Raw genomic sequence first — 25,303 nt, forward strand, 5'->3', positions numbered from 1 at the left:
GCAAACTTGCTGAGGGTGCACTCAGGTGTGAGGCTGAGTAGCATGATTTGACACATTGTGTATTATATTTAACAGTGACTTCTTTGGGAATGTTCACAGTGGTATTTTTTCAGGAACGTGATTGGTTGGCTGATACTCCTTGTCAGATGGATTCAAGTCAACTCCTGACTGCTGGAGCAGTGGGTGCAGTGTGGATCATCCACTAATAAGCTCCACTGAGAAAAGTGGAGCATATTAGCCTGTTGAAAAGAATGAAAATCTGTGTTTGTATTTGGACGTACTTCAGATTTAGCCTTCTGTGGGCAAGAATTTTTAAGGTTCTACACTGAAAGCACTGCAATTTCTGTTGTATGTAGATGGCCTGATTTTTGAAAGGGCATGCCTTCTGTGCTTCTTGGTGGGGAAGCTTTGGGTTCTGGGCAATGACTGTAACTAAAAGGCACAATCGCGTGGTCAGTGAAGCCAAAATTTGTGCTTTTAATCAGGGTGTTGAAGAACTCTAGCTATTATCTTGGTGGTTGCTGCAAAATGGGCCAGTCTGTAGCATCTCTCTCAGTTGTTTGTCTTCTGCCTTGCTGATACCAGTGAAGTAGATCTCCTTTTCTAAAGTGGCTGTTGTGGAAAACCACACAGGAAGTGTTAGGTGAGACTCTTTTCTTTCTCTTTTCTTCACAGGCCGGAACAAGAACATGAAATTAAGTGGCCGACCGCACCGGCACATCGGAGTGTTAGGCACCTCCAAGCTGTACGTCATAAGAAATCAAATATTTGCTTTTACCCCTCAGGTGAGCACGTAAAGCTGACTGGGAAATCACTGCTTACTTAGTGGCTAATAATTAGTGAAGCACTTTGCTTTTACATGTTGTCACTCTGCTTTAGGTAGAGCAGGGCTGATAAAGCAGATGTGCTTTGCTTTGTGGATTTTTAAGAGCGTTGGATGGTCAGCATGGTAGGAGTGCTGATACGTCTTTCTTCTGTCACACAGACTTTGGCTTCTTTGGCTTCTGGCTTAGGAGAACACAGCAAATCAGTAGTACAAGGTTGTTACTGATCTCTGCCCGAACCAACATCCTAGCTAATGAGATAGTTTTTCCAGAAATAGGTCACTTGATATATCTTCCTACTGATGGCTTTTATGGAAAATTTAGTTTCACATAAACATGCCAAGTACTGTAACCCCCAAGAGACTAAGATGTAATCTTTTTGTTATGTTGTTGAAAGGGTCAACAGCACTGAGAGAGGGCTGTTCTGTCTTTTTCTGTTTAGTGCCTTTGTCAATGTAGCTGGAAGTTTGGATCCTCCTATAATCAATATCTTTTCTCTATACATTTAATGAAGTTTGACATGCTTGAGTCCTGCAGACTTGTTCTAGAAGTTGGTGCTGAACACTAAGGAGACACCTACTCTAAGCATGTGGAACTGGAGTAGGATAAAGAATGCTCACACTCTTCTAAATATTTTTAACTAGGGTAGTCTTGAAATTCCAGTGGAAGACATTCAATGGACTCCATAGATAGCTTCTGCAGCGCTTCATCACATCCAAACAACATCATATTCACTGCAAAAAAAAAATGTGTTATCTCTTCCCATTCTTCCCCATGCCAATTAATCACAAGCAGCTTTATAACATTATTTCTTGTGTTGTTCCCCCCACCAATTTTTGCTTTTGCAAATAGGGAAAGCCTTACAGTCATGATTTTTGCCAAAGTACCTCTTTGTCCACTTACTATGTAAGTATGACCCAATATTCCAGCTGAAGTCTTGCCATGTATCAAGTATGTATTACTACATTCCAAAATGGCATTTACCTTTGTGTTAGCAGCACACTGGCAGTTGCTGCTTATTCTGTCTTTGATTAAAGCCTCCATAAAATTTTCCATTGTACTTTGTAGCAAGACATTTCTCCCTGACATTTTTTTTTGTGGGAGGTGGAACTAATGTTTAATTTCACCTTCCTGAGGTTAGCAGTTAACTTGTCTGTATTGATACTGACTAATGTCTGCAATTTTTTTGGTTTTGTAGTTTGTATTTCATCTTGTTTTCCACGGAAAACATTAATTACGTGTGGGGCAAAGGTTGCCCATTTACATACCCTCTCATTCTGAAAAAAAATGGTTAATAACTTTTGAGAAAAATTTTCCAAGATGTTCTGCCTCCTCAGATGTATTTTCTTCAGCTCACTAGTACAGAAATTTGGAAAATTGAGAGTTGTTAGCTACTCCTATGAACCTGCCATCTAGTTGCTCCCAAAGAAGGAAATTGGACTCATTTGCTGAGACTGTTTTTTGATGTGACTCTTTAGCTGTCTTGCTTTGTTGTTTGTGATTAACTTGGCAGTCTCAAATTTGCTTTATTTTCCTGGGCTTTCAAGCATTGAAACTGGCTGGAGTGCTTGGTGTTATCCTGGGTCTTCCTTTTTAAGGACAGGCAGTGTGTTTGCTTTTCTCTCGATTTCTGGGACTTGTTCTTCCTAAATTATCAAAACTAATTGGGAGTAGCTCAGGGATTGTTTTGACTGGTTCCTTAAGATCTGTGAAGTAATTTCTCTGGACTTTGCCAGCTTGAATTTATGTGCTCTTTAAACTTTTCGTCCCATACTCGGGCTGGATTCCTATCTATTTGTTGAAAGTAGTATTACAGATCATAATTTGTTACTTTTCTTGTGTCGGTAAAAAGAGCACAGGATGCTTCAGCTTATCTGTATCCTTTCTTTTTACCTCCCTTCTGCCTTTATTAACAGACCTACAGTTTAGTGTTTTTCTATCACTTCTGATGTGTTTACAGGATGTTTCCTCTTTGACCACTATGAGTTTTACAAACTGATACTTATTTTACATGCTAGCCTCCTTTTTCCATGCCTTCACAAGGTCTATATGCTTTCTTAAGTTTTGTTGTGGGCTCTTTGACAAACTTAGCATTGTTTTTCCAGCTTTTTAGGTTTCCAGTTCCTGAGGTAGCCATAATAGCCTCTTACGCTGGTTCTTGGCTTTCCTCTGTGGTGTGAACAGCACACTGTACCATTGCACATTTAATGTAGCTTTTTCTCCAGCATAACTGCCAGCTTTTTTGTATTCTACTTGACTTTCAGATTGTTCATAAGAGACATACAGTTACTAGTTCCCAGTCCCCAGGATGCACCCAGCCTATTTATTGTTCTTCTGGCCATTGTTGGCTTTTTCTTTCATATTCAGAGTACTTCCATCTTCCAGGTCATAGGTTACTCTAATTCATAGACTCGTAGAATCGTTTTGGTTGGAAAAGACCTATAAGATCACTGAGTCCAACCATTAACCTCACATTGCCAAGTCCACTTTTAAACCGTGTCCCTAAGCACCATATCTACATGTCTTTTAAACATGTCCAGGGATGGTGACTCCACCACTTCCCGGGACAGGCTTTTCCAGTGCTTGACAACCCTTTCAGTGAAAAAAGTTTTCCTAATAGCCAATATAAACCTCCCCAGGTGCAATTTGAGACCATTTCCTCTTGTTCTGTCTCTTGTTACATGAGAGAAGAGACTGAACCCCACCTCACTACAACCTCTAAATCATCACTGAGAAGATTCTGCTTCATGGGTGTGATTGTCTGCTTTTTATCTGTATGGCTTACTTCTGTTACAGTAAGCCTGTAACTGTAAGAAAATGGTCTCTGCACCATTTGTCACAGAGTTAAATAAAGAAATGGTTTCTTTTTCATAGTCACAGGCCTTGTTAGGTTAATTCATGCAGTCTGTGTTGTGGTCAAGAGTAGCTCATATGGTTGAAGGGAGAAAACAAAAAAATAAGGAGAGTACTGACAACTACTCATGTGCCATATTTCTCTCTTCTCTAGTTTACTGACCAGCATCACTTCTATCTGGCTCTAGACAATCAGATGATTGTGGAGATGCTCAAGACAGAGCTGGCGTACCTCACTTCTTGTTGGAGGATGACAGGGAGACCAACCCTGACATTTCCCATCACCCACACAATGCTTGGTAAACAATTTTCTCTGTTTCAAGCAGAGTACATTACTGCAGGGGAGTAGGATGGAAGTCAATTTGAGAGAAGATGGGTGGCATGACTGTTTCAGCATCTGAGTTCTGACATCAAAAGTACAGTTTAACTTTCTCAAGTGAATGCTGAATTTGGAAGATACGGTAATATTTAATTTTGGTCTTACTACCCCTTTATATCCTTCCATCTCCTTATCTCCGTACTATTTCTGTCCAAAGTAAATTGATAGAAATCCCTTTGAAACTTGTCTTGAGTGGGTAGGTTTTTAGGTTTTTTGTCTTCAGAAATCCCTTTAGAACTTGTCTTGGTGTTGCTTTGTGGGTTTTTTTTTTTTTTTTTTGCTTGTTTGTTTGGAGTTCTTTGGATAAGCTGGTATTGATAGCAGTTGTGAGTTCTGTTTTAAATTTGTATGATTTACTTCATAGAGAAGACCCAGTAACCCACTTTATTTGGATATGATAATTTAAGAATGTGTTGGTATGCTTCAACTTTTTAATTATGCTTTTTTAGTCGATGATGGTACTGATATTCATCCAGCAGTTCTTGCCACCATAAGAAAATTAGAAGATGGTTATTTTGGAGGTGCAAGGTAATGTCGGAACCCTCAAATTATTGTCTCCCTGTTATTATTTTAATTAAGTCCTGTCCAAGCCTCGGTTTTGAACTTGTGATAGTGCACAAACCTTGTACCAGAACTCTGCAGAGAGAGAAGTTTCATATTTTTTTATTATGTGGCAGTTGGATGGTAGCTGGATCTCAGATGCAGTAGAAAAGATCTATCCCCCAGCCATCTCTGACTGCCAATAATGGATAAAGAAAAATGAATGTCAGACCTTTGGAAGTACAAAAACGTCTTGGCTGGGCTTCTGTTTTTAAGAATTGTTAGAATTAAGAAGTTATTGGACACGTTTTAAACATAAGTTACACGTAGTACTCGTGAGCTGATGTGTTCCGTTCATCTCCATATAAAAGCAGTTTAATATGGTGCCACAGCACCTCCCTGTTCTCTTTCTACTTGCTCTCTCTCAGTCAGTATTTTTCTCTGATAAATCAGATGTGCTTCCTGCTTTTTAGCAGCACTGCAGTTCTATGAAAAGACACTGCTGTTCATGGGAACTTGTCAGCCCCAGTTGATCTTGCATTATCCTTGTAGTTTAGGTCTTTGTTCAGTTTCTCTTCATATAAACATGTAGCACCCTGTATAACTAGGCTTTGAGTTGGGCCTGATGATGTTACCATAATGCAGCTCAAGTTCAAGTAGTAGCTTGATAAGTAGGTACCCAGCTGGACCTGCAACTGTTGATTTGCATTTTTTTTCTTGGTATCAGTGTCTGCTGCTTGGTCATTGCCAAAGGTGGGTTTAACAGTAGGTCTCCTGCATTTTGGAGGAGCTGTTGAAAGCTGGGTGAGCGTTACTCGGTATCAGAATATGGCGGGTGTGAGCGCTGTTTGACGTGTGTGCCTGTTTGCAGGGTGAAGATAGGCAAGCTGTCAGAATTCCTCACAACCTCTTTTCATACCCATCTGAGCTTCCTGGATCCAGACTGTGATGTGAAACTGTTCGATGACCCTAATGAAGGCTGCAGTAGTCCTGACAGTGAAGAAGGAAACTATCCATCAGATTTCTGTGAAAGAGGTAGTGTTTTTTCACTTCAGACTTTGTCAAGTTCTATCAGCAGAGCCTGGGTTTATCTACAATGCAGAGCCTGTTTTGTGTGCCGTTGATAGTCATTCATGTTCTTCATGCATCAGTTTGCGAATAGTATCTTCATAGCTTAATTTGAAGAAGGATTTTGTACATATTCTTCCTACATTCATACTATGGCATTGACCAGTAACTGCTGCAGTAAAGCTGAGTCTGATGAATGAGCAAATGGTGGTGTCTGTGGAAGAAGCTGGAGGGATGAAGAGTCTGTGAGGAGCTATAGACAACAGCTTGTGTGGAAGAGCTGGTAGAATATAGAATTGTAGAATCATTTAAGTTGGAAAAGACCTTTAAGATCATTGGGTCCAGCTGTGATCTGTGGACTACCGGCAAGATAAAAACCCTTTTGCTTTCTTTCAAAGGGAAAGCAGCTTCTTAATGTAACTGATTCCAAAGTGTCAAAACCAGATTATTTTTTTTCTTTCCAATTTGTTCAGCTTAGAAATTTTTTTTGATACTCTTTTGCTGTGCACTTCTATATAAGCAAGAATACAGTGGTGTGTTTGAAAGAAAGCACTTGTTAAATTATGATTTTTACCCTTAATAAACCTTTTCTTCTACATATGTCACACTAGAAAACCAGGATGAGCTGGATCAGTATATAAATTACGTCCTGCAGAGTACAGCATTGAAGTCCTACCTGCCTCCAACTTCAAAGGCTGTGAATCAACCACCTGTGTTCAGTGCAAACCATTCCACAGAAGAGATACTGTCAATAATGGCCAAGACAAAGGGCTTGGAGGTTCCAGGTATTTCTCCCCATTATTTATTTAATGCTAACACTGGAAAACCTGTTCTGGGTGCTACAAGGGGTAAGTTCAAGTATACCAAAATTCTGCTGATTAAAAGAGTTAGTGGCACCAGTATGTTATTGTTATGAAGAACTAAGAATGAGTCTGGAGCTGTTACTGTTGTTTTCCCACTGTATCTCATGTCTTGGTGTATTCATAGATAAACTGCTATAAAACATAACATTTATGTGGAGTTAATGTTATGGAATTGCTACAGCTTCTCAGTTGGATAGAATTTTACAACCCAAGTCAGTGAATTCGTTGTTTTTGTCTTTGTTTTCAAATACAAGACAAAAAGTACTTTCTTATTTTAATATATTTGTGGTGTAATTGTTTCAACGCCAGAAAAATACAAGTATGTGCATATACTTTCTAAATCTATGAGAATAAATGGAGTAAAGAAAGAGGACAGTATTGCTAATTATGCTGCATATAATAAACTGTTTGGAGAATTTATGCTAAAATTATGCTTTGACTAAATTTAGTCAATGGATTCCAACGTAATCCATTGTTCTGTATGTAGCATTCGGTGCCCTGGTTAAGGGAAGGCTTCTCTTAACTTCAGTGTTAATTAATTCAAGCTTTTTTTGTTAGTCTTTTCTGTCATCTTTCATATGCCACATCATCTGACCCTCTACTGAATTCAACATGGGAAGCTAACAGCACAGTAGCGTGCATTTATCATTATAATTTTAATTATATCTTACCAATTAGACCATTTTCTCCAGCTACTTTCTGTTAAAATATTTAGAACACTTAGCAGGGTCAGGTCATTGGGCTGTAGGATTTCTGAGGCATGGGCTGTCTGTCATGAGAGGCATCAGTTGAGCACGTAGCACCTGAGCCTTCGACACGCTGATGGCAGAAGCTCTTGGAGCAAGGCTGCAAGGAGACGTGTTTCAGAACATGAGCTCGTCTCCGAGTTCCATGCACAGCATCTCAGAAGCATTGCCTCTTTAGTTTGAATCTAGGAAGTATTTCTGTTGTTTGTACCTAGTATAGTTGCTTCATGTAGGTGTTTTTGTTTTCCATGTTAGTGAAACAGACTTTTTTGTTTGTTTGTTTTGTCTTCTGGTGGTTTTGCTTTCCAGCTGTGTCCATGTCTCTTCCGACTAAAGTTCTGAACACACACCGGAAGTCTCTGAATCTTGTTGATAATCCCCATTTCTTTGAGACAAAGGTAAGCTGTGGGAATTTTTATGCTGTTTGAGTTTTTAGGATGCAATACTTTGGCCTTTCCTGTGCTTCCAGGCCAAACCCTCTACGAGTTCTCATTTTCCTTCACAGAGAAGCAAGCTGTTCTGCCTGAGGCAACCAATAGCTACTTCCTTGTTCTGGAGTTCAGTTTTTGGCTGGGTGAAGGTTTTTTTCTTAAATAGACATTATCAAGTGGAAAGTTTTTAACTGTATCTGCAAAACAGAAAATAATGTAGTAGATGCTTATTTTTAAAGGCCAAAGATTAAGTCCTTCTCTTTAGTTCTAACTGAACACACAAAGAGAAGGGCAGGATGTTCACAGCCTTTAGAGATGTTCTCCAAGAAATGCTACTTATAGTAATATCTGGGCAGGAGGGGAGTGTGTGGAGGAGCAGGTGTTCTTAAGGCACCAGCCAAATCCCACTACAAGGCATGAAGATTGTGCTCAGCATGTGTTTTTTCTTGGTGTATGTGACCAGCTGCTGAGACTGGTTACAGAAGATTGTTTCCAGCCCTCTGAAGGATTCTTCTCTGCAGACTTAGAACACCATTTACAAAAACTATGAGCATATAAATTGCTGGATATCTTAATAAACAAAACTTCTCTTCATCCAAGAATTCGCCACAGAATTGCATCATCTGATTAGTTCACGTTAGTTTCATAAGCTTTGAAAATTTATGATGGCAACATCTGTATTCATAAAGCACCACATATGTACAGGTTAGAGATGAAACTAAAAAAGCTCTAAATTATTTTAACTAAAAAAAAGCTAGTGTCCTTCTGCTTTTCTCATTACAAATAATAGCAAATGACAGAAAAAGCATGCAAATAATTTGGTTTCCTTCCTTGGCAAAATATTTTTTTTGTCCAAAAAATGGCTCTCCTTGTTGATTGACCCAAAACTAGAGAGACAGTTCCATTTCGGGTGTTGTTTGCTGGGATTAGTCTCCTTTTTACATCTGCAGTAATCCGGCCAGAACTGTGTGATGTGTCTGTATTTCAGGTGCAGGGTTATGCTGCAGGTCTGTTGCACTGTTTAAGGGGAAGTTACAGTTTGAATTTGATGTGCTACTTTTTTCAAGATCATCTCTTTGATTTTTTTATTTTTCATCCATATTTTTTACCAGGACCGTGGAAATGTTTCGCACTTACCTAAAGATGCTCATGGTGACTTGGATTGCAGGAAACTTGTGGAGCAGCTGAAGGAATGTCCAACGCTCCACGATCAAGCAGATATCTTGTATATCTTGCATATACTGAAGTGAGTTATCCGAGTACACACTTCAGCATCTTTATGTTCAGTCACAACTAATTGATTATTCAGGGTCATGTTTTGAAGGGAGAAGTGAAAATATTTTGTGCTTTAGCAAGCATATTTTCAATTAGTTTGATTACATACTTGACCTGGATACAAAAGGAATGCTTGTGCAAATTTCAGAGTTGATTGGCACCCAGTTGCGCGTACGTACGGGCTCCAGCGCTCACAGGTGAGATACTCGGAATCCTTTCCATGGATGAGAACATGGCTCGCTATGTTCGTGGCACTGTTAAGTTCACAAAATTTACATGTGATTTTTATACTCAAGAAGGGAAGTGGAGGGAGACTTTACCTTGTTATTTTCTAACTAATAGCAAAATGCGTTTTTAAGAGGTAGTCGATATTTTTCCTCTAATTTCTGTGCATGTTTAAGTGCACCACTGGCTAAAACGCAGTGCTCTTCAAAACATCCGTGGAAACAGTCTAACCCCAGCAGCTGGAGTTAATAAACAGCTGCTGTTTAAATAGGTTTGCTGGGAACAAAATGCAAATACAAATCAACGAAAACATCTTCTGGAGTGCATTTACCAGGCGTTTTTTTTTTTTTTTTCCTGTGCAGGAGAATACTGCTGGAACCTGTCAGGAAGCTAGCTTTGGGTGCAAAGACAAGCATGTGTTAATTATAGACGTTCTTTCTTACTGCTACAAATATTGTAATTTTGTTTATTTTAGTCCTTCTCCTATGAGGACCTTTTCTTTGATCTTCTTGGTTTCCTAAACAAATGTTTAGCAGCATCTCTTAAAGAGCAAAGGAAATCCCCCCAAAATGATTTTGTTGTTTAACTACATGTAATACCCTTAATTTCCTGTCCTGGACTTGTTTTGCCATAGGAGTCTGTTGAGCGGGCAGATGGGCTTCTGGTGGACTCTGTCCCTCCAGCATGAGTCCTCTGAGGGAACTCTGAAAAATGGATGCAGTTTTCAGCAGTATGGAAGACATTGCTGAATTCTGCTCTGAAAAAGCACCACATAGAGCATTCCTTGATCAAACTGTCTGCGTGCATGCTCAATTTAAAGTTTGGTGAAAAATCCTTTGGGTGGTTGCTTTGAAGTCGCAGGCTCATGGCCAAGTGCTCAAGATATACAAGTTCCTGGTTTCAGAAGGGTTTGGTCCACAATACAACCTACCTCTAGTGAAGGCCCCTGTCACCAAAATGAATGATGCCATCAAAATCAGGCTGGTGGTTGTGGTATGTTTAAACAGGGCAGCAATTTTTAGCTGATGACCATTACCTTCTGTGTCTTTTCTGGCAGAGGCCCTGACTGGGACACAGAGCTGGACGGGCAGTATGGCGTCACTGTCCATAGCCTACTCAACGAGCTCTACAGAAAAGCAGGCCTCAATCAGGAATGGGGCTTAATCCGTTATATCTCTGGCATACTCAAAAAGAGAGTGGAAGTCCTGGCTGAGGTATGAAGTGTTGGTAATGCTGGCTCTGTTTCCTGCCTGGAAACAGAGATAAAGCTACCAGTGTTCTTGTGGGGCTTGTGCTGCCTTCTTCTGGTCTTACTTCATGATGTATGTGACGCCACATTTTTTCAGTAAACATTGGTTACTTTTCTGATCTAAAATCTTCTTCCAGCCTCTTTACCTTTCATCTGTGCTGTGAACTGTACTAATGTTGGCCATGGACTGTGTCACACTGTAAATGACTGTGAAGGCTTCATTTCATCTTTTGTTAATTGGAGAAGCTTAATTATGTGCTTTGAAAGCTGTAGTTGTCATTGGTAATTGTCTGTTGCTGTTGCGTTAGCATGAACACTTCAGGAGCACCAGTGTGTCCGTATTCTGGTGATGATGCAAGAACGTGTTCTGCTTATTTCCATCCCACTGGGCAGACACAGCGTGCTGCTCTCTGCGTGGATGTTCAGAAGCATTAAAAGTATTTGGGACTACTATGTAGCAACAAGAAAGAACCACTGTAAGGGCACAGATTTGATATTGAACATTACAAAAATGTTTCTTCTTAAGTACTCTGAAGTATATGTTTAATTTCCTTCTTCTCCCTGCATATTTCTGAAGAGCTCTTTCATTCCTGGCCGTTTTCAAAGCTTTGCCTGTCACACCTATGCTGCCCTAGTTTAGTAACAGTTGTATTGGCAGGGAGCAATCTGTAATAATTGCCCTGCATGATAGTTCATTAAGCACATAACCTTCTCCATTCTTGGCACATGACAGACAAGCAGTACAGACGTGATCACATGAAGCTGTTAGATTGAGGTGAGACTTAAAGAATTGGGGAGGAAGAGAGTAGAGGTGATCTGCGCTGTTCCACCTTAGGGGAGGGAAAATAGGCTCTTCGAAGTCAGAGGAACGTTGCTCTGTGAGGTCTTTGATTCAGGATGCTAATCCAGGCAAAGTGAACGCTTGCATTTAAAAGAGGTTGATACAAAAGAGTAAGTACTGTGGTACTGGGGGAAGCACCGATTTCAGAATGTATCAGAGTGCCTAATGCAGCAGTGTGATGCAATATGTCCAGTGTTTGTTTATATTAGTATGCAAGATTTTAAAATATTTTTTTTTTTGGCTAATACTGCCAAGTTTTTCATTGATGAAGAATGTTCTTTGTCTTTAGTAAAGAACAAACATTTATCTTATGATGAAGGATGAAATCCTTTATTGATCTGCCAGTCCTGCTGGAGTCCCTAATCATTATGCTGCTGATGTCACCAAGTGGGGAACCAGGCTTCCAGCCAAGACAGGCTCTCGTAGTCCTGTTGACCTCAGGGGTTCTTTGGCAACTGGTTAACTGCCGTTCTGCTGGATCTGCATGGCTAGTAATTAATAGAAATGCACTTAAAAATTGCTAAAGAAATTCTTTGTTTTGGGGAGTTAAAAGCTGTGTCACTTCCACATGACTCAGAGAAAGGTCTCTCGCTTTCTGTCCCATTATGACAGGCATGCACAGACCTTCTGTCTCACCACAAGCAGCTAACAGTGGGCCTGCCACCAGAACCCCGCGAGAAAATCATTACTGCGTAAGTTGGAGCTCTGCCTCAGTTACAGAAGCAGCCTGCCCAGCACTGGTCTGCTGCTGTTAATCTTGTTTTAAAACTTATTCCTCCCTTCAGAAGGAATCATAGCCACCCAGGCAGCATTGTAGGTGCCTTTGTGGTGCAACAGTGTTTTGGGGTGACTTGGTTCCAGCTTGCTCAGGAGGTTAATGAGAGGTGTCTGAGTCGCTGCTAACTGTATTTTGCTTTCTTGCAGCCCACTGCCACCTGAGCAGCTCACAGATCTTATTTATGAAGCCAGTGGCCAAGACATCAGTATTGCAGTCCTGACACAGGTATGCAGCGTGTGTAAAAAGTCCCCTTGGCTTTTCCAGTCACAGAGCAACTGGGCAGAGCTGAAAGGGCCCACTCCCAATAGGCGCCCTTATGCGTTTGTCCCGACAGGAAATCATTATGTACTTGGCGATGTACGTCCGGTCCCAGCCCAGTCTGTTCGTGGAGATGCTCCGGCTCCGCATCGGTCTGATAATCCAGGTGATGGCCACGGAGCTGGCTCGGAGTCTGAAATGCTCAGGTAAGAGCAATTTTATTCATAAGGGGACTTAGGGCATCGTTTCTACTTCACCTCAGTGGTGGTGTTTTCATTGTATGTGTTAAATCCTTTCATTAGCTTCATTCAGCATGTGCAGTTACAAACTTGGGATTTGGATTTAATGAAAGATTCCTGTTCCCTGACCCCTGGTTATTCAAACTGAGGTGGATACTAAATACTTAAGTCCCTTGACTTTCAGTAAATGTTTTACGTCCAGGGCATCAAACTGCACGTGTGCATGTATTTAGGGTCCCAGTGCCACTAATGCCAATGGGAGCTGGGACTCAAGGTATCTTCTGAATATCTGAGCCTTCGTTCACAGTTCTGGTAGTTTTCATTGAAAGTAACTTCTAATCTTCTTCTTTTTCTGTGTAAGCTTATTTGAAAAATATTTGCTGGTTAGATTCCAGATAATGATATGTTATTTTGACAGGAGGTCAGTAAAAAAAAAAAAAATCTTCTTACAGGCACTCAAGACATTGCTTATGCTCTACAAAAACAAGTGATGTAAGGCAAAAATATTTTAAAATTCATTTTGGAAAAACGAAAGTAGAGAGAAACCATGACTGAAGAGAGATCTGAGAAATCACTGAATAATTTTCCCCATTGAAAGGGGTCAGAAGTATAAGAAGGAGTAGTCATGAGAAATAATAGGGTTAATGTGACAAATACTTAAATGCTGATGCTTGGGAGTATGATCTGGGTCATATTTTTGTGGCTCAGATAATGTTACCATTTCTAATGCCCTAGCAGACCCTAAAAGGTGTGGAACTGTGGAAGCCCATTTTCTTTTCTAGCTGGCTTTGTCCCTCATGAGTGACAGGAGAGTCCCTGGTATTTGCTTAGATGAAGTTCACTTTGGATGCTGCTGCTTTCAACTTGAGTAGGTAGCTGCCCAGCAGAAGGTAGCAGGTTTCTCCCTAAGGAGAAGTTGACAAAAGGAGTGAAGTGGCTTTCTGGGGTAATTCTGTTTCTGTGTGAAGAATGTACAGAAAGCCGTGTTTCCCCAAAACCTGTACCTGAATAGCAGAAGCTGCTTTCCTCACAGTGCAAAGGCTATCTTTACTGGGTCCCTCTTCCTACTCCTTAGCCTGAAATGCCAGCTGCTTTGTACACAGCCCTCAGCTTCATTGCTGCCTCTTCCATGTTCTCCTGGGGGAGGCTGGTCTCTACACATGTGCTTCTGTGTACGTATGTGCTTTTTCTTTCTCTCTCTCAGTTACAGGCCTGATCCTTTAGTCAAATCAAACACAGGCCTTCCACACATATGCATTTCTTTAGTCAAGAACTACACATCACCTGCTTTTGAGAGATGGCTGTAATACCTTTCTAAGTGACCTTGCTCTGCAAAGAAGCAGCTGCTTTCTCATCATCGGCTTCACTGAGATTTTGCACAAGCTGCAGCATAATATTCACTGATGCAAATAGAGTTATTTCCATGCAGTGTTTGTTGTTCAGGCCTCTAATGTATTTTCTTTGAAATGTGACTCCTAAGTATTAATTCTTTTAAAGAAAACACTAGCAACAGAGGTAAATGTGACTGAACTTCATTCATCAACAGTTTACTTAGGAAAACAAGCTATCAAGCCACCTATAGTGATGTGGGGTTTTGTTTTTTTTTCTTAACCAGGTGAAGAAGCTTCAGAGAGTTTGATGAATCTAAGCCCCTTTGATATGAAAAATCTCCTACACCATATTCTCAGTGGAAAAGAGTTTGGAGTGGAAAGAAGCTGTAAGTTGTGCACTTGGGTACTTGTATATGTTAAGCGATAGATAGATAGTGTTCTAAGTAGGAGTCTACTCTCTCAGCAGCTAAAATAGAGGTATAGGTAATGTGTTGATCATGGGTGGCCAGTACCCTGTGTATGTCTACCATGGAATAAACAAAACCAATATAATGGAAACTGTCCTGAACCGAAATAAGTTTGTATCAAGTTTTCAGTGATATGAAGGCCAACTTTTCAAATGAAGACATTTTATGTGACCAGAATGTGACTTCAGAAAGGTTATATCTAACATGCCTTCTCAACTGGCATATCAGCTATCTCCTGGGTTCATTCTTAGGTCCTCACAAACTCATTGCACCTCTTGGCAACTTTTAAAGCTACAATTACTCAGTGTCTTGGAATATCAGGCCCCAGTGTCTGATTATGGATCTAGGTCACATACTTGATGCAATCAGGTTTGAACTATTGATGTGGTTTGAGAGGATGCTGTCACCAAGACATTGCATGCTTCTGGAGGGATATGTGTTTATCTTCTAGGTAAAACGTCATCTGTTTTCCACCTCTAGAATTTTAAAACTCTCCATTTGCTTCCTTTAGTGCGACCTGTAGATTCCTCTTCCTCTAGCCCTGCAATTTCTATTCATGAAATGGGACATTCTGGAGCAACCAAAACAGAAAGAAGTGGTATTACTAAACTGAAGAGTGAGATGAAGCAGGTGAGAGTTTTCTGTCAATGCTCATTAGAAAATGCATCTGTGCTGGCACTGTGTTATGTTAGGTTTTATTCTTGGTAAATGACAGAAGCTTCCAAAGATCCTTTGATTTAGTGCCGATGACTAAGTAGAAGGCAGTAAGGGGATGTTTCCTCAAAAAATGTGTTTCCTTTTTTTGTTCTTTCACGTGCTGAATACAGAAGAACTTGATGCCGTGAGTGCAAAAGTTTCTTCAACTTTAAAACAGCTCTTTTGTCATCTTTAGCTAAGGAAAAGTCAGATCTGCAAAATGAAGCTTTCATGCAGTGTTCACTCTTGTACTCTGCTTAAATTGCTAAAGTGGTCCATATGCCTTGTGGAAAACAACGGGAAAAGAAATTGTGGTTTGTTTTCTTTGGTCTTTTGTTTCTTCACAAATGGAGGGGGATTACTGCTAGTATATATAGATATAGTTCATTTCAATACTTTAGATTAGACAGCAACTGAGTATATGGAGAGAGATCACAGAAAATACAACCAAAATATTCTGAGTGAATGTTTCTGATGTTTTTGGCTTTTTTTTTTTTTTCAGACTGGAGAAGGGTCCAAGGGAGATCTTACTGCAGCCTTTCAATATATAAAGGGGGCTTTTAAGAAAGATAGAGACTTTACACAAAGACCTTTAGCGATAGGACAAAGGGCAACAGTTTTAAACTGGAAAGGATTAGATTAGACATAAGGAACAAATTTTTTGCAATGAAAGTCGTGAGACACTGGAACAGGTTACTCAGAGAAGTGGATGCCCTATCATTGGAAGTGTTCAAGGTCAGGTTGGACAAGACGGTTTCATTTAATCTGTGGCCATTTCTGCAATTCCTAAGGAAGTATTTGGTGATTTCCTTTGTGTGAAACAGATCTGCTCAGTAAGCCTGCAGAAAGGAGTGGCATTTCTGCATGGTCTTGACATGGAGCATTTGATGCTGACAGTAGAGACCAGTTTGGGTTCTGCCCAGGAGGGGCTCAGGCAGGGAGGCAAAGGCCCCTGTGAAGGCATCTGTCTCACGAGGCCCGGTTGCCGTGTTTGAGCCATGCTGCTGCCTGGGCATCGCGGTGGCCGAGCCTCCTGGTATGGCTCTGGCTGTGAAGGTGCCGCCCCGCACCTTCCACCCGCCCTGAAGTGACTGTGAGGGTTCAGCCTGAGCAGGGCTGGAAGTCGTAGGGTGGGTATCTCACTTCAGGGCCTTTCAGGAAGGAAGAGGGACTAGGCACTAGGTGGCAGCATTATTTTGTTTTAAATACCGAGGTGGGCCTGAGCAGAAACCGTTGGACTTTTATAGAGGTTGGAAATCTGTTTCCTGTGTTGCTTTTGCAACACATGGAAACGTGGTATTTTGCATAGAGAAGGAGCTGGCTGGATTTATTTTTGTCCCCACCACCACCTTCCCATTCATCCTGCTTCCTGACACATCTCACTGCATTCTCTGAATAATTCACTAGATACTAACTCAGTGTCATTTTGGCATGGGAAGGGAATCAACTTTGTTATGAGGAACATTTCAAGTACTTGTATTAACATCTCTTTGCACCATAGCTCAGGTGGTGAGCGGCTGAAGCTCTCACCTTTGTCTGGATCAGAACCGTTAACACTTAATTAGGAGGAATGGCTTGGGCTGGACAGTTACAGAAAAGCCTGAGGTGCTGGATACACATTTCAGCAAAAATTTTGCTTTGTGGCTGTTTAATGCTGCCCACCCAGTGGCAGACTTTCTGCAGCAAGATGACCTTCACATGCACAGAGAAGCTGCTGACATTGCAACAAACAGGGAGTGAAAGTGGAGAGCTTGGGGATTTCTCCCAGCCCTGGGTCACAGGGAAGCTTTTGCGTGCATCTCAAGCTGCGGTGGTTTGTGTTGGCCATGCTTGGAGCTCGCTGGATGGTGTGGGCAGCTTGTGGCTGCCAAATGGTCCCCTGGCACAGTGAGGCCTGCCTCATGGTCACCCTGGAAATCCACAGCAGCTGCCCCCAGCTTAGCTGAAGTGCAGCACTGCACGAGGGCAGAGGCTGTTGCAGTTCTCCCTGAGCACCTGAGCTTATTCCACATTTCTTGTCTTTGTGCAGACGGGTGACTTAACCTTCTTTGTGTCCTGTTCTGTCATGGCTGTCTGTCTGATGTGTTGGTGTCTGTTTTTGTTTTGTAGTTCTTTAATGAAGGCCACTCCATGTCCAGCAGCATGCTCGCTTCCATGGTAAAACACCAGCTGCAGCTCTGCACCTGCTCTTCACCCTGCACATGTGTGTGTACAAGGGTCTCAGCCCTAGACAGTTCCAGTGACTTCTTCTGTGGAAAACCTTGTTTTCAAACCCTACCTCTTTGTCTTGTTCATCTTCATGGGGAACCAATTCTCACTAGTAATCTTCTGATAGAAATTGAGTCTTGCGTTTAGATCCACTTAGTCCTTCTGAAGCTTAAGCAGCTGTACCAGATAAAGCACTAGAGTAGATTTAGCTACTTGGTGGTGGATTATGTTACAGGTGTCATCAGTATTTAAAAGTAGCATAGAGTTGATAAACACTGGCAGTCCTTGGACAGTAATGAACCCAGAATAGCTTCAGGTTGCTGAGACAAGGGGGTGTATGGGCATGGATATCTCCTCAGGCCGTCATCATCTTTCATGGGGAACTGTAGCTCCTCTTAAGCTCTTGTTGTTAGGAAGGAAGATAATTACTTAAACATTTTACCAACAGAAACCTCAACAATTTAAACTAGGTCTGAGGCTCCAAATCTGTCATGAAGGGATGGAAAGTTTGCAGCTACGTCTGCATTTTGAACTGGCAGTGTGATTCATGGTTCTCTGCATCTGCAGGTTTGCTGTTGATGGCACTCCTCCCAAGTGTCCTAAATACACAACTGCAGAGCACCACTAGCCCTGTGGCCTGGCCTGGCAACTGCCAAGTTGCTGTGGCCTCTCTGCACTGGTATATGGGAAAAGAAAGGCAGGCTTCAGCTGCATGCTGCATTCAAGTGCATGGAATTGTTCAGTTAGACCTTTGCTTCCCTGAACCACCTGTGTAGCCAGTTTCATTCCTGTATGAAGATGGATTTCTCTACTTTAGCACTGCCCCTCCTGCTGACTCCCTGCATCCCCTAGCTCTGCTCAAAAGTGGGGAGGAAGTTCTGTCTGTCTTGGACTGCAGTGGAAAGGAACAGCGAGCATCAGAACCATCAAGGCAACACCACCTGTGCCTCACTGACACCAGTGGGAGTGAAAATGGACTGCGTTTTGTTTGCTGGCATTTCTGCAGAGCCTGACTGTGTAGCTTACTCTTTGCAAGCATTGGTTTTGGTCTTATTTTCCTCCTTCCCCAGTATTTGCTCAGGTGGTTTCTTACTCGAAGATGATGGGATTTCGGAAGAGACTGTCAGTGTAGTTCTTTCTGGGCTGAAAGTAATATGTGTGCAAAAAGGGACAAAGGAAATGGAAGAGCACACAGTCTCTGGGAGTGCTGAGTAAGCAGATTGCACCCGTGGCAATGGGAATAAGAATTTGGTGGTGGTGCCACAACTTTGAAGATGATTTGCTGCCTTGTTTAGGCTCCAAGTCTGTTAGAGTAAAATAATACATCAGTAGTCATAGTAAAGGGAAAAAGACTGATAGCTACTGACGTAGGTAGATACCTGCAGACGTGATGATTGCATGATCCTATCAAGTCGGTTTTTAATGTATTTGGTTTAACAGAGCTTTTTATGTGGAGCTCTTGCTGCACTCATGGACCCTTTAGTTTTCTTACGACACTGCGCTCGAAGCCCAAGTCAGACACAGCAGCAAATCCCACCGTCTTGCACACCAGGGATGCTGCCCTGGCAGCCAGCTCATGCTTGTTCAAATAGCCATGCCTCGTGTTGAACCAAGCAGTGAAGCTTGAAGTTTGGTTATGCTTTCTTGGACTGCTTGTCTCTTTTGTTGAGAAGTAATTGAAGTACTGGAAGCTTGGTGAAGGGGAGAGAAAGGGATCGGTCTTGCTGTGTTATCTCGTTTGACATCATGGCCTGTATTTTTTCCCTGATTCTGAGGTAGCATTGCAACAGAATGATGTATTCACCAGGAGTAGCACTTGGGATGGTAGAAAGCAACTAACCAGGGCTTTAATGTTCCTTTCAGAGAGGCAGTACTCCATCATCTCCCACTAATACTTCTCCTACGGGCTCCAGGGGAGACACAAGCTGGGGTGACCGAAAAGGGCAGTGGCTGCGCAGAAGGAGGCTTGATGGTGCTATTAACAGAGTTCCTGTTGGCTTTTATGAGAAAGTCTGGAAAATCCTTCAGAAGGTAAGTTGACAGCTGTGGAGGGCAGGAAGCAAGGAAGCTGTACAGTATGTTAGGGAGGTGGTGGCCCCGAGGTGGCATGTTGCTGGGATCTGAAAATGTTTTTCAGCTGGAAGACTGGTAGAAACTAGAGTTGTTAGTAGGAGTGTCTCTTTTGAACATGAAAGTTTGTGGTTTTTTGAAAGTGTATTTTTCTCTGAAACAAGCAGTGCTGAATGTTGGCTGAACGATTCTGTTCCCACTCATGGCCTAACACAAGTTGTGGCTGGTGCTGTTGAGGGCCACCACAGTGCAGTGCAGGTCATGCACTCGCTTCAGGAGGGCTGTGAGGAGTAAAGTAAGAAACTTCATTGACTCTCCCAAAATGCCTTGAGTTCTCTTACTAGCTCTTCTGAGCTGTATGGTGTTCTTAATTTTTGTTTGGTTTTAAATGTATAGTAAGTCCTTGCCAGCACCTTGGAGATCAGGGGTATGGAAATGTGTTGCAGCCAGTTCTCCAGGAAAGAGGAAGCGGGTATTAAGAATTTTTAACTCATTTCAAAGTGATTATGCACCTGTTCCTGTGCTTTGCTGGGTGAAAGCCAGCATTTGGCACCTTGCAGCACTGAGCAGTTCATGCCTATGCAGTTGGGAAAAATGTGCATCACCAGCTGAGGTTGATTTTGGTTGTCCTTCTAAAAATCACTTACGCTTGAAGCTGCTAGTGTTTGGCAGCTGTGACAGGCCGTGTATGACCTCGTGGCTATTTACTAATGGGACCTTTCAGCAGAGTGAGCATTGCTTCTGTCCTGACCTAATGTAATAGCTGGGAGTATTGGAATAGTTTTCTGGCCATTAAAATCAATTGTGCTTATTTAAGTTGTCTTCAGCATTTCATTCTTAAACTCTCTTTGGACTATTCATGAAAGATCTCTTTGCCTTGGTGCAGTTTTGCACCTTGGGTACCCAGATGTGTCATTCCTAGCCTGCCTTCTCACCATTTAGGTTTTGTGACTTTTTTTCTTGTGTAACATTTGGTATTTCTAACACCACCTCTTCCCTGCTGTTGGTGGCCCTTGTCCAAGCACCACAACATGTTGATGTCCTTGAGTTGTGGTGCCCTGGATCTGAAACACTTAACTAAATGTTTAAAAGTTTCTCACTTTCATGGTCTATTGTTGTGCTTTTGCATTACCTTTTATTTCTACATCCTTTCACAGAGAATGCTCTGATTGATTTGTTTTGCTCCTTTGTGTGCCTCTTGCTGTAGTGGCTCTCTGAGTACTCTCCTTCTCTTCAGTAGCTGGACTGGAGCACAGCACACTCTCTACATGTCATGTCAGGCCATTCCTAAAGTTTGCCAGGTTACATAATAACTTCTTCAGTAAAGATAAAATACTATTTTTAATAGGTTTTGGTGTGTTGAGTTTTTTGTTTGTTTTTCTTTTGTTTTAACTGAAAGTTGTTTCATATTGGCTTAGAACAGAGAACCTTCAGACTGACTTGCAAGAACTGTAATTCCAGTTCATTGTCAAAATGTTGTTTCAGTGCCATGGTCTGTCCATCGATGGGTATGTCCTTCCTTCTTCCACCACCAGAGAGGTACAGTAAAACACCAACAATTTCCTAGCCCCATGGCTGAATGTTTGGCTTGATAGTGCAAGATGCAGCGGGGCTGCTGTTGCAGATCTTTGGCTTTAAGAAGGTTAGAAGATCTGGACCTTCCCCCAGCACCTCTGCCCGCTTCCCTGAGGCAGTGCAGATGGGTTCCTGCAGGGCGGGTCTGGGGGTGGGTTTGTGGCAGAGGCTGACCCTGTGCACCCAGTGGCTGATGGCAGTGCTTCGGGCAGGGGGAGGAGGAAGCACACCCTTGTTGGAATGAAGCAGGCACGTTGCTTGCTACCTGGATTTTGGCATAGCAGTCTCAAAAGTAAATGCGAATTAAGGATGATTGCTTCTAGCCAAAGCTTTGACTCCTTAAATCCATAACCTTTCCTCTGCACCTTTTTTTCCTTAGTTCGATTGCCACTCTTTGGGCACTCTGGCAAGTTTTGAATTCACATCTATAAAACAAACTCTTTGAGAACAATAATCCATCAGTGCAAGATTGGTGCTTGTGGGCCTGAGACTGTTTTCCTGTCTGGTTCCCTCAGATTTGTTTCTGGCTTCCTTCTCTTCTGAAGGATGGTGGTAACAGCTGAAGAGAGGAGATGGAATTTTCTGTCAAATGGAAACCTTCTTTTTTCTTCAGAATGTAGAGCTTTATTTATTCCTATTGTGTAGATAAATTGGCTTGTATTTTTAGTCTGTCAGATGCAGACAGTATCTAATTTTGCTGTTTAAAGGAAGCAAACGAAATAAGTGCAAGCCTCCTAAGGCGGCAGCAGCCTTTCACATAACACCGACAGAGCTGTGCCAGTGCACATTAGGCTGCCCCACAAACCATTTTCTCTGTGTGGAAAAGCGTTCACGCTAAGCAGGTTGTTATTTTTAAAACTCAACAATCATTTTGGCTTTGCAACCAACCTGTGATTCCAGAAATACACTTAGAAGGCAGAGCACGTGAGACCACAGCATGAGGAGCAAGGAGTTAACTCACCAGCTAAGCCTCAGCAGTCCTGTCTGTAACTAAAATATGTGTGTGTGATGGGTTGCAGGGCTGAGCAGTGTTCTGGAAGTTGCAAAACTGTTTGGAGGATCAGGGCCTAGCAACACAAAAAATTTCTTTAAGCGCTAAGGCCGCACAAACATCTTGTTCGCTTCAGCCAGCCTGCCCCCGTGTGCAGAGAGGAGCCTATGGGGACATGTTTGCAGGATGTGGGAACTAGTCTTCTGGATTTGTCCGTTTTCCTTTCTGTTTCCCCTCAAACCTGACAGATGACCCCATGCGAAATCAAGTTTGCTGTACACGTGGAGTCAGTGCTGAACCATGTACCCCAGCCTGAGTACAGGCAGCTCTTGGTGGAAGCTATTCTGGTTCTCACGTTCCTCTCTGACATCGAGGTGAACACCATCGGGGGCATCATCCACGTGGATCGAATCGTGCACATGGCCAATGACCTGTTTCTGCAGGAGCTGGTGCGTTCAACGGGCAGTGGTGGGAAGACTCTTCATGTGAAAATTGTCCCCTCCTGCTTTTTTAATGTGCTTGATGGGCTTGAACTTATTCTTAGCATTTCCCTACCAAGACAGACCAAATCACTGAAGTATCTTCAGGAAATATATTTAGAAAACTAATTTAAGAATTGTGGGAGATGTAAAGGGAATAAAATTGTAATGGCTAACAAGCTGTGAAGTGAGTGGGTAGGTTGAAGTGTTCCTTTACCAAGCCGTTAGAATTACCAATATTTAAGTAATCCCGCCCACCGAAGGACAAAAATCTGTGAAGCTGCATGTTCCTCATTTACTGACACTGATCCAGCTAAGCCGTGTGGGTCCCATAATAATCCTGATTAAGGTTTTTCACGAGGGAAAGGAGAACTGCTTTCAGTATTCAGCACGAGTGCAAAATCATAACGTGGTGGGTTTTTCCCAGTAAATAAGCCCACACCCCTAACTTTCCCTACCTCTTTGCTTTTGTCTTTTCAGAAATCGTTTGGAGCTACTGGTAGGATCTTGGAGAAAGACGTAGCCACAGGAATCTGCCACTTTTTTTATGACAGCGCTCCGAGCGGGGCCTATGGCACCATGACGTACCTGACAAAAGCCATAATTATTTATCTGCACGACTTCCTGCCCAGCACGGGCTGCGCGATGCAATGAGCGGGCCCTCGGCTGGGCGGGCCGGGGGGCTCAGGAGCCCTTTCTCCCCATTTCCCTCTCGTGAACCTCCTGTTTGGCTGCTGCGTGGATGTGCTGTGCAGGACCTCAGCGCGTGGCGCTGGACCTCACGCTACGTGCATGCCTGCCTGTGGGGGACGGGTAGGTGGAATTTGGCCTGGTTTTGAGAGAGAGTGTGAGAAATAACAAATAATGAGGCTTCTTCTGCACAGAGTGCATAAATGTAATTCATATTAAATGAGCAAGAGTTGTACAGTTCTGCCAAGGGGAAAAGAGATTACTCTGTGGAGATCAAAAAGCATAATAAAACGAGGGAGCTGTATCTCAGGCAGAAAGTCTCCCAAATAAGGGAAGTGATGGAATTCATTAATTTTTCTCCTGCTGCGTGTAAATGTACAGCATTGTGAATCACTAATGCACAGTGTGAAATATCCAGGGGATTGTAAATTGGAAGAATAGGAATAACTTGGAAAAAAACAACCAACCTGGTTGGTTTATGTTCCTAATACACACTCATTCAGATTCTCTTCTCACTGACACCAGGTCTTGGTGGAGGGCTAATGCCAGTGAAGACAAATGTCTGAGAGTATTGGCTGATTTGAGAGGACAGCCTCTCTCAGGAAGCCGCATCTGTTTTTAATCAGAACAAAACAGCTTCCTTCCTGGCATCCCCAAGGTTTTGGGGGCAAAATCTCAAGACTCCAGCTTCTCCAAGGCAACAGACAGTTTTGTGCCTGTAATCCTTTCCTCTGAGTGGAACAAGATAAACCTCTTCCACTCGAGCACCCTTTCCAAGTCTCCCAATCCTTTCCCTTGCAAATAACCCCAGAGTTAAGAATGGCATAATTGCCACCCTTCCGGCCCAGCATGAGTTTATGGAAGGCTTTGATGTTTTGGTTTTTTTCCCTTTTTTTTTTTTTTTTTTTTTTCTTTTTTAATTTGAAGTTGCATTTGTCACATGCACTTAGAGATGGGCTGCTTGGAGGTCTCCCTTCAGACAGCTCCCAGGTTACTGCCTTTGCCTGGAATCTGCCCACTGGAAACCAGTCTCTGTGACTGCTCCAAACTGCTGCAAGGAGAATGGGTGTGTCCTGCAGGGAACGGGCTCCAAAGTGAAGCCCTGTCTCACTTGCCAGTGAGCAGCACACATGGCCCTGGGGACACTGAGCTCCTGACGGCCGTGCCATCCCACCTGCTGTCCCTCTGCAGCATCGCTGCTGCTGCAGCAACATCTGGATGCTGGCTCAAGAGAGCAAAGGTGTGGGAGGTATTAGGAAGCATTTTCATGGTTTTTTTTTTTTTTCAGAGACCAGGAGAGTTGGTCAGCCTAAGGGGCGCCTAGGAGCCCTTGGACTTGATGCTCTGAGAGAGGCACGTGCTTGTATTAACCACCATGACAGCTGGGCCTGTGGAGGGGCTCCTGCACACGTACGGCTCGGGTACAGTTAGTGCTTGGATGTGGAAGTCATTTTGTAGGCATCATGCCTGTTGTGTTTTGCCTTCATTACAGTTTTTTCATATGTATTGTGAAAGATCACTTAGCTGTTTTTCCAGCAGATGAAAGTAAAATCTTTTGTCAAGTTTAAGCAGACAGGTCTGACAGTGCGGAGTGGGAGCACCGCACAGCCTGTGATGGTTTCTTGTACTACATGGAACTGTACCAAGTCACTAGTAGCAGTTAGTTCTGCTTTTCTTGTTGCATCCTAGGTAGTGAGAGATGCAAGATGACTTTCCCTCAGACTATTTACTGTTTTTACCTGCGGTATGATCATGTTTTCAGAAACAAGGGGTGATGTAGTTGGCATTACATACAGCTGCACTGAAGGCTAAAGCCTACGGCCAAACATACCTGGATGCCCTTTAACACTGATTTTGTTAATGGGAGTATCGTTGGTATCTTTAGTTTGAAATTCATAGCATGACCTAGGGTTTGGTGTGTTTATGATCATCATGATCAATTAGCACATGGAGCGCAGGCACTCAAAGTATTTATGTGGTAATTGGAAGGGTTTGGGTAGCTGGTGGTGAGGGCTGGGATTTTGAAACACAAGGCCAATGGAAAGGAAACTCATGTCACTTCCAGGTCAGGCACAGGTGCAGCTCACTGCTGTGTTACTACTTGCACTGAGGGACTGTTCCAATTGGAGAGTCGTGTTTTAGTGCAAACCTAATTAAGGAAATAAGGTTTTCTAGAGACACCCCCATGCCCCCCTGGGTGTGCGTAAGCTGTGTTGCAAAGCGGAGC

The 25,303-nt window shown here is 42.6% G+C and overlaps 1 protein-coding gene across 1 annotated transcript; it reads left to right on the plus strand.

Annotated features, from left to right (window-relative positions):
* Positions 1-675: 675 nt before the first annotated feature.
* On the plus strand, positions 676-23,040 carry LOC103771915 (phosphorylase b kinase regulatory subunit alpha, liver isoform-like; the record flags this gene model as incomplete). Its single annotated transcript, XM_008939235.1, has 18 exons — positions 676-785; positions 3,832-3,976; positions 4,506-4,584; positions 5,468-5,631; positions 6,276-6,449; positions 7,583-7,671; positions 8,817-8,950; positions 10,262-10,418; positions 11,907-11,986; positions 12,219-12,297; positions 12,407-12,536; positions 14,185-14,286; positions 14,879-14,997; positions 17,173-17,220; positions 19,135-19,302; positions 20,827-20,880; positions 22,156-22,356; positions 22,867-23,040. Coding segments are annotated over 18 exons (2,207 nt in total), but the record flags the coding sequence as incomplete, so codon positions are not given.
* Between the last annotated feature and the right edge of the window lie 2,263 nt (positions 23,041-25,303).

Source organism: Merops nubicus, unplaced genomic scaffold, assembly GCF_000691845.1.
Source record: "Merops nubicus isolate BGI_N331 unplaced genomic scaffold, ASM69184v1 scaffold17814, whole genome shotgun sequence".
Classification (NCBI taxonomy): Eukaryota; Metazoa; Chordata; class Aves; order Coraciiformes; family Meropidae; genus Merops; species Merops nubicus.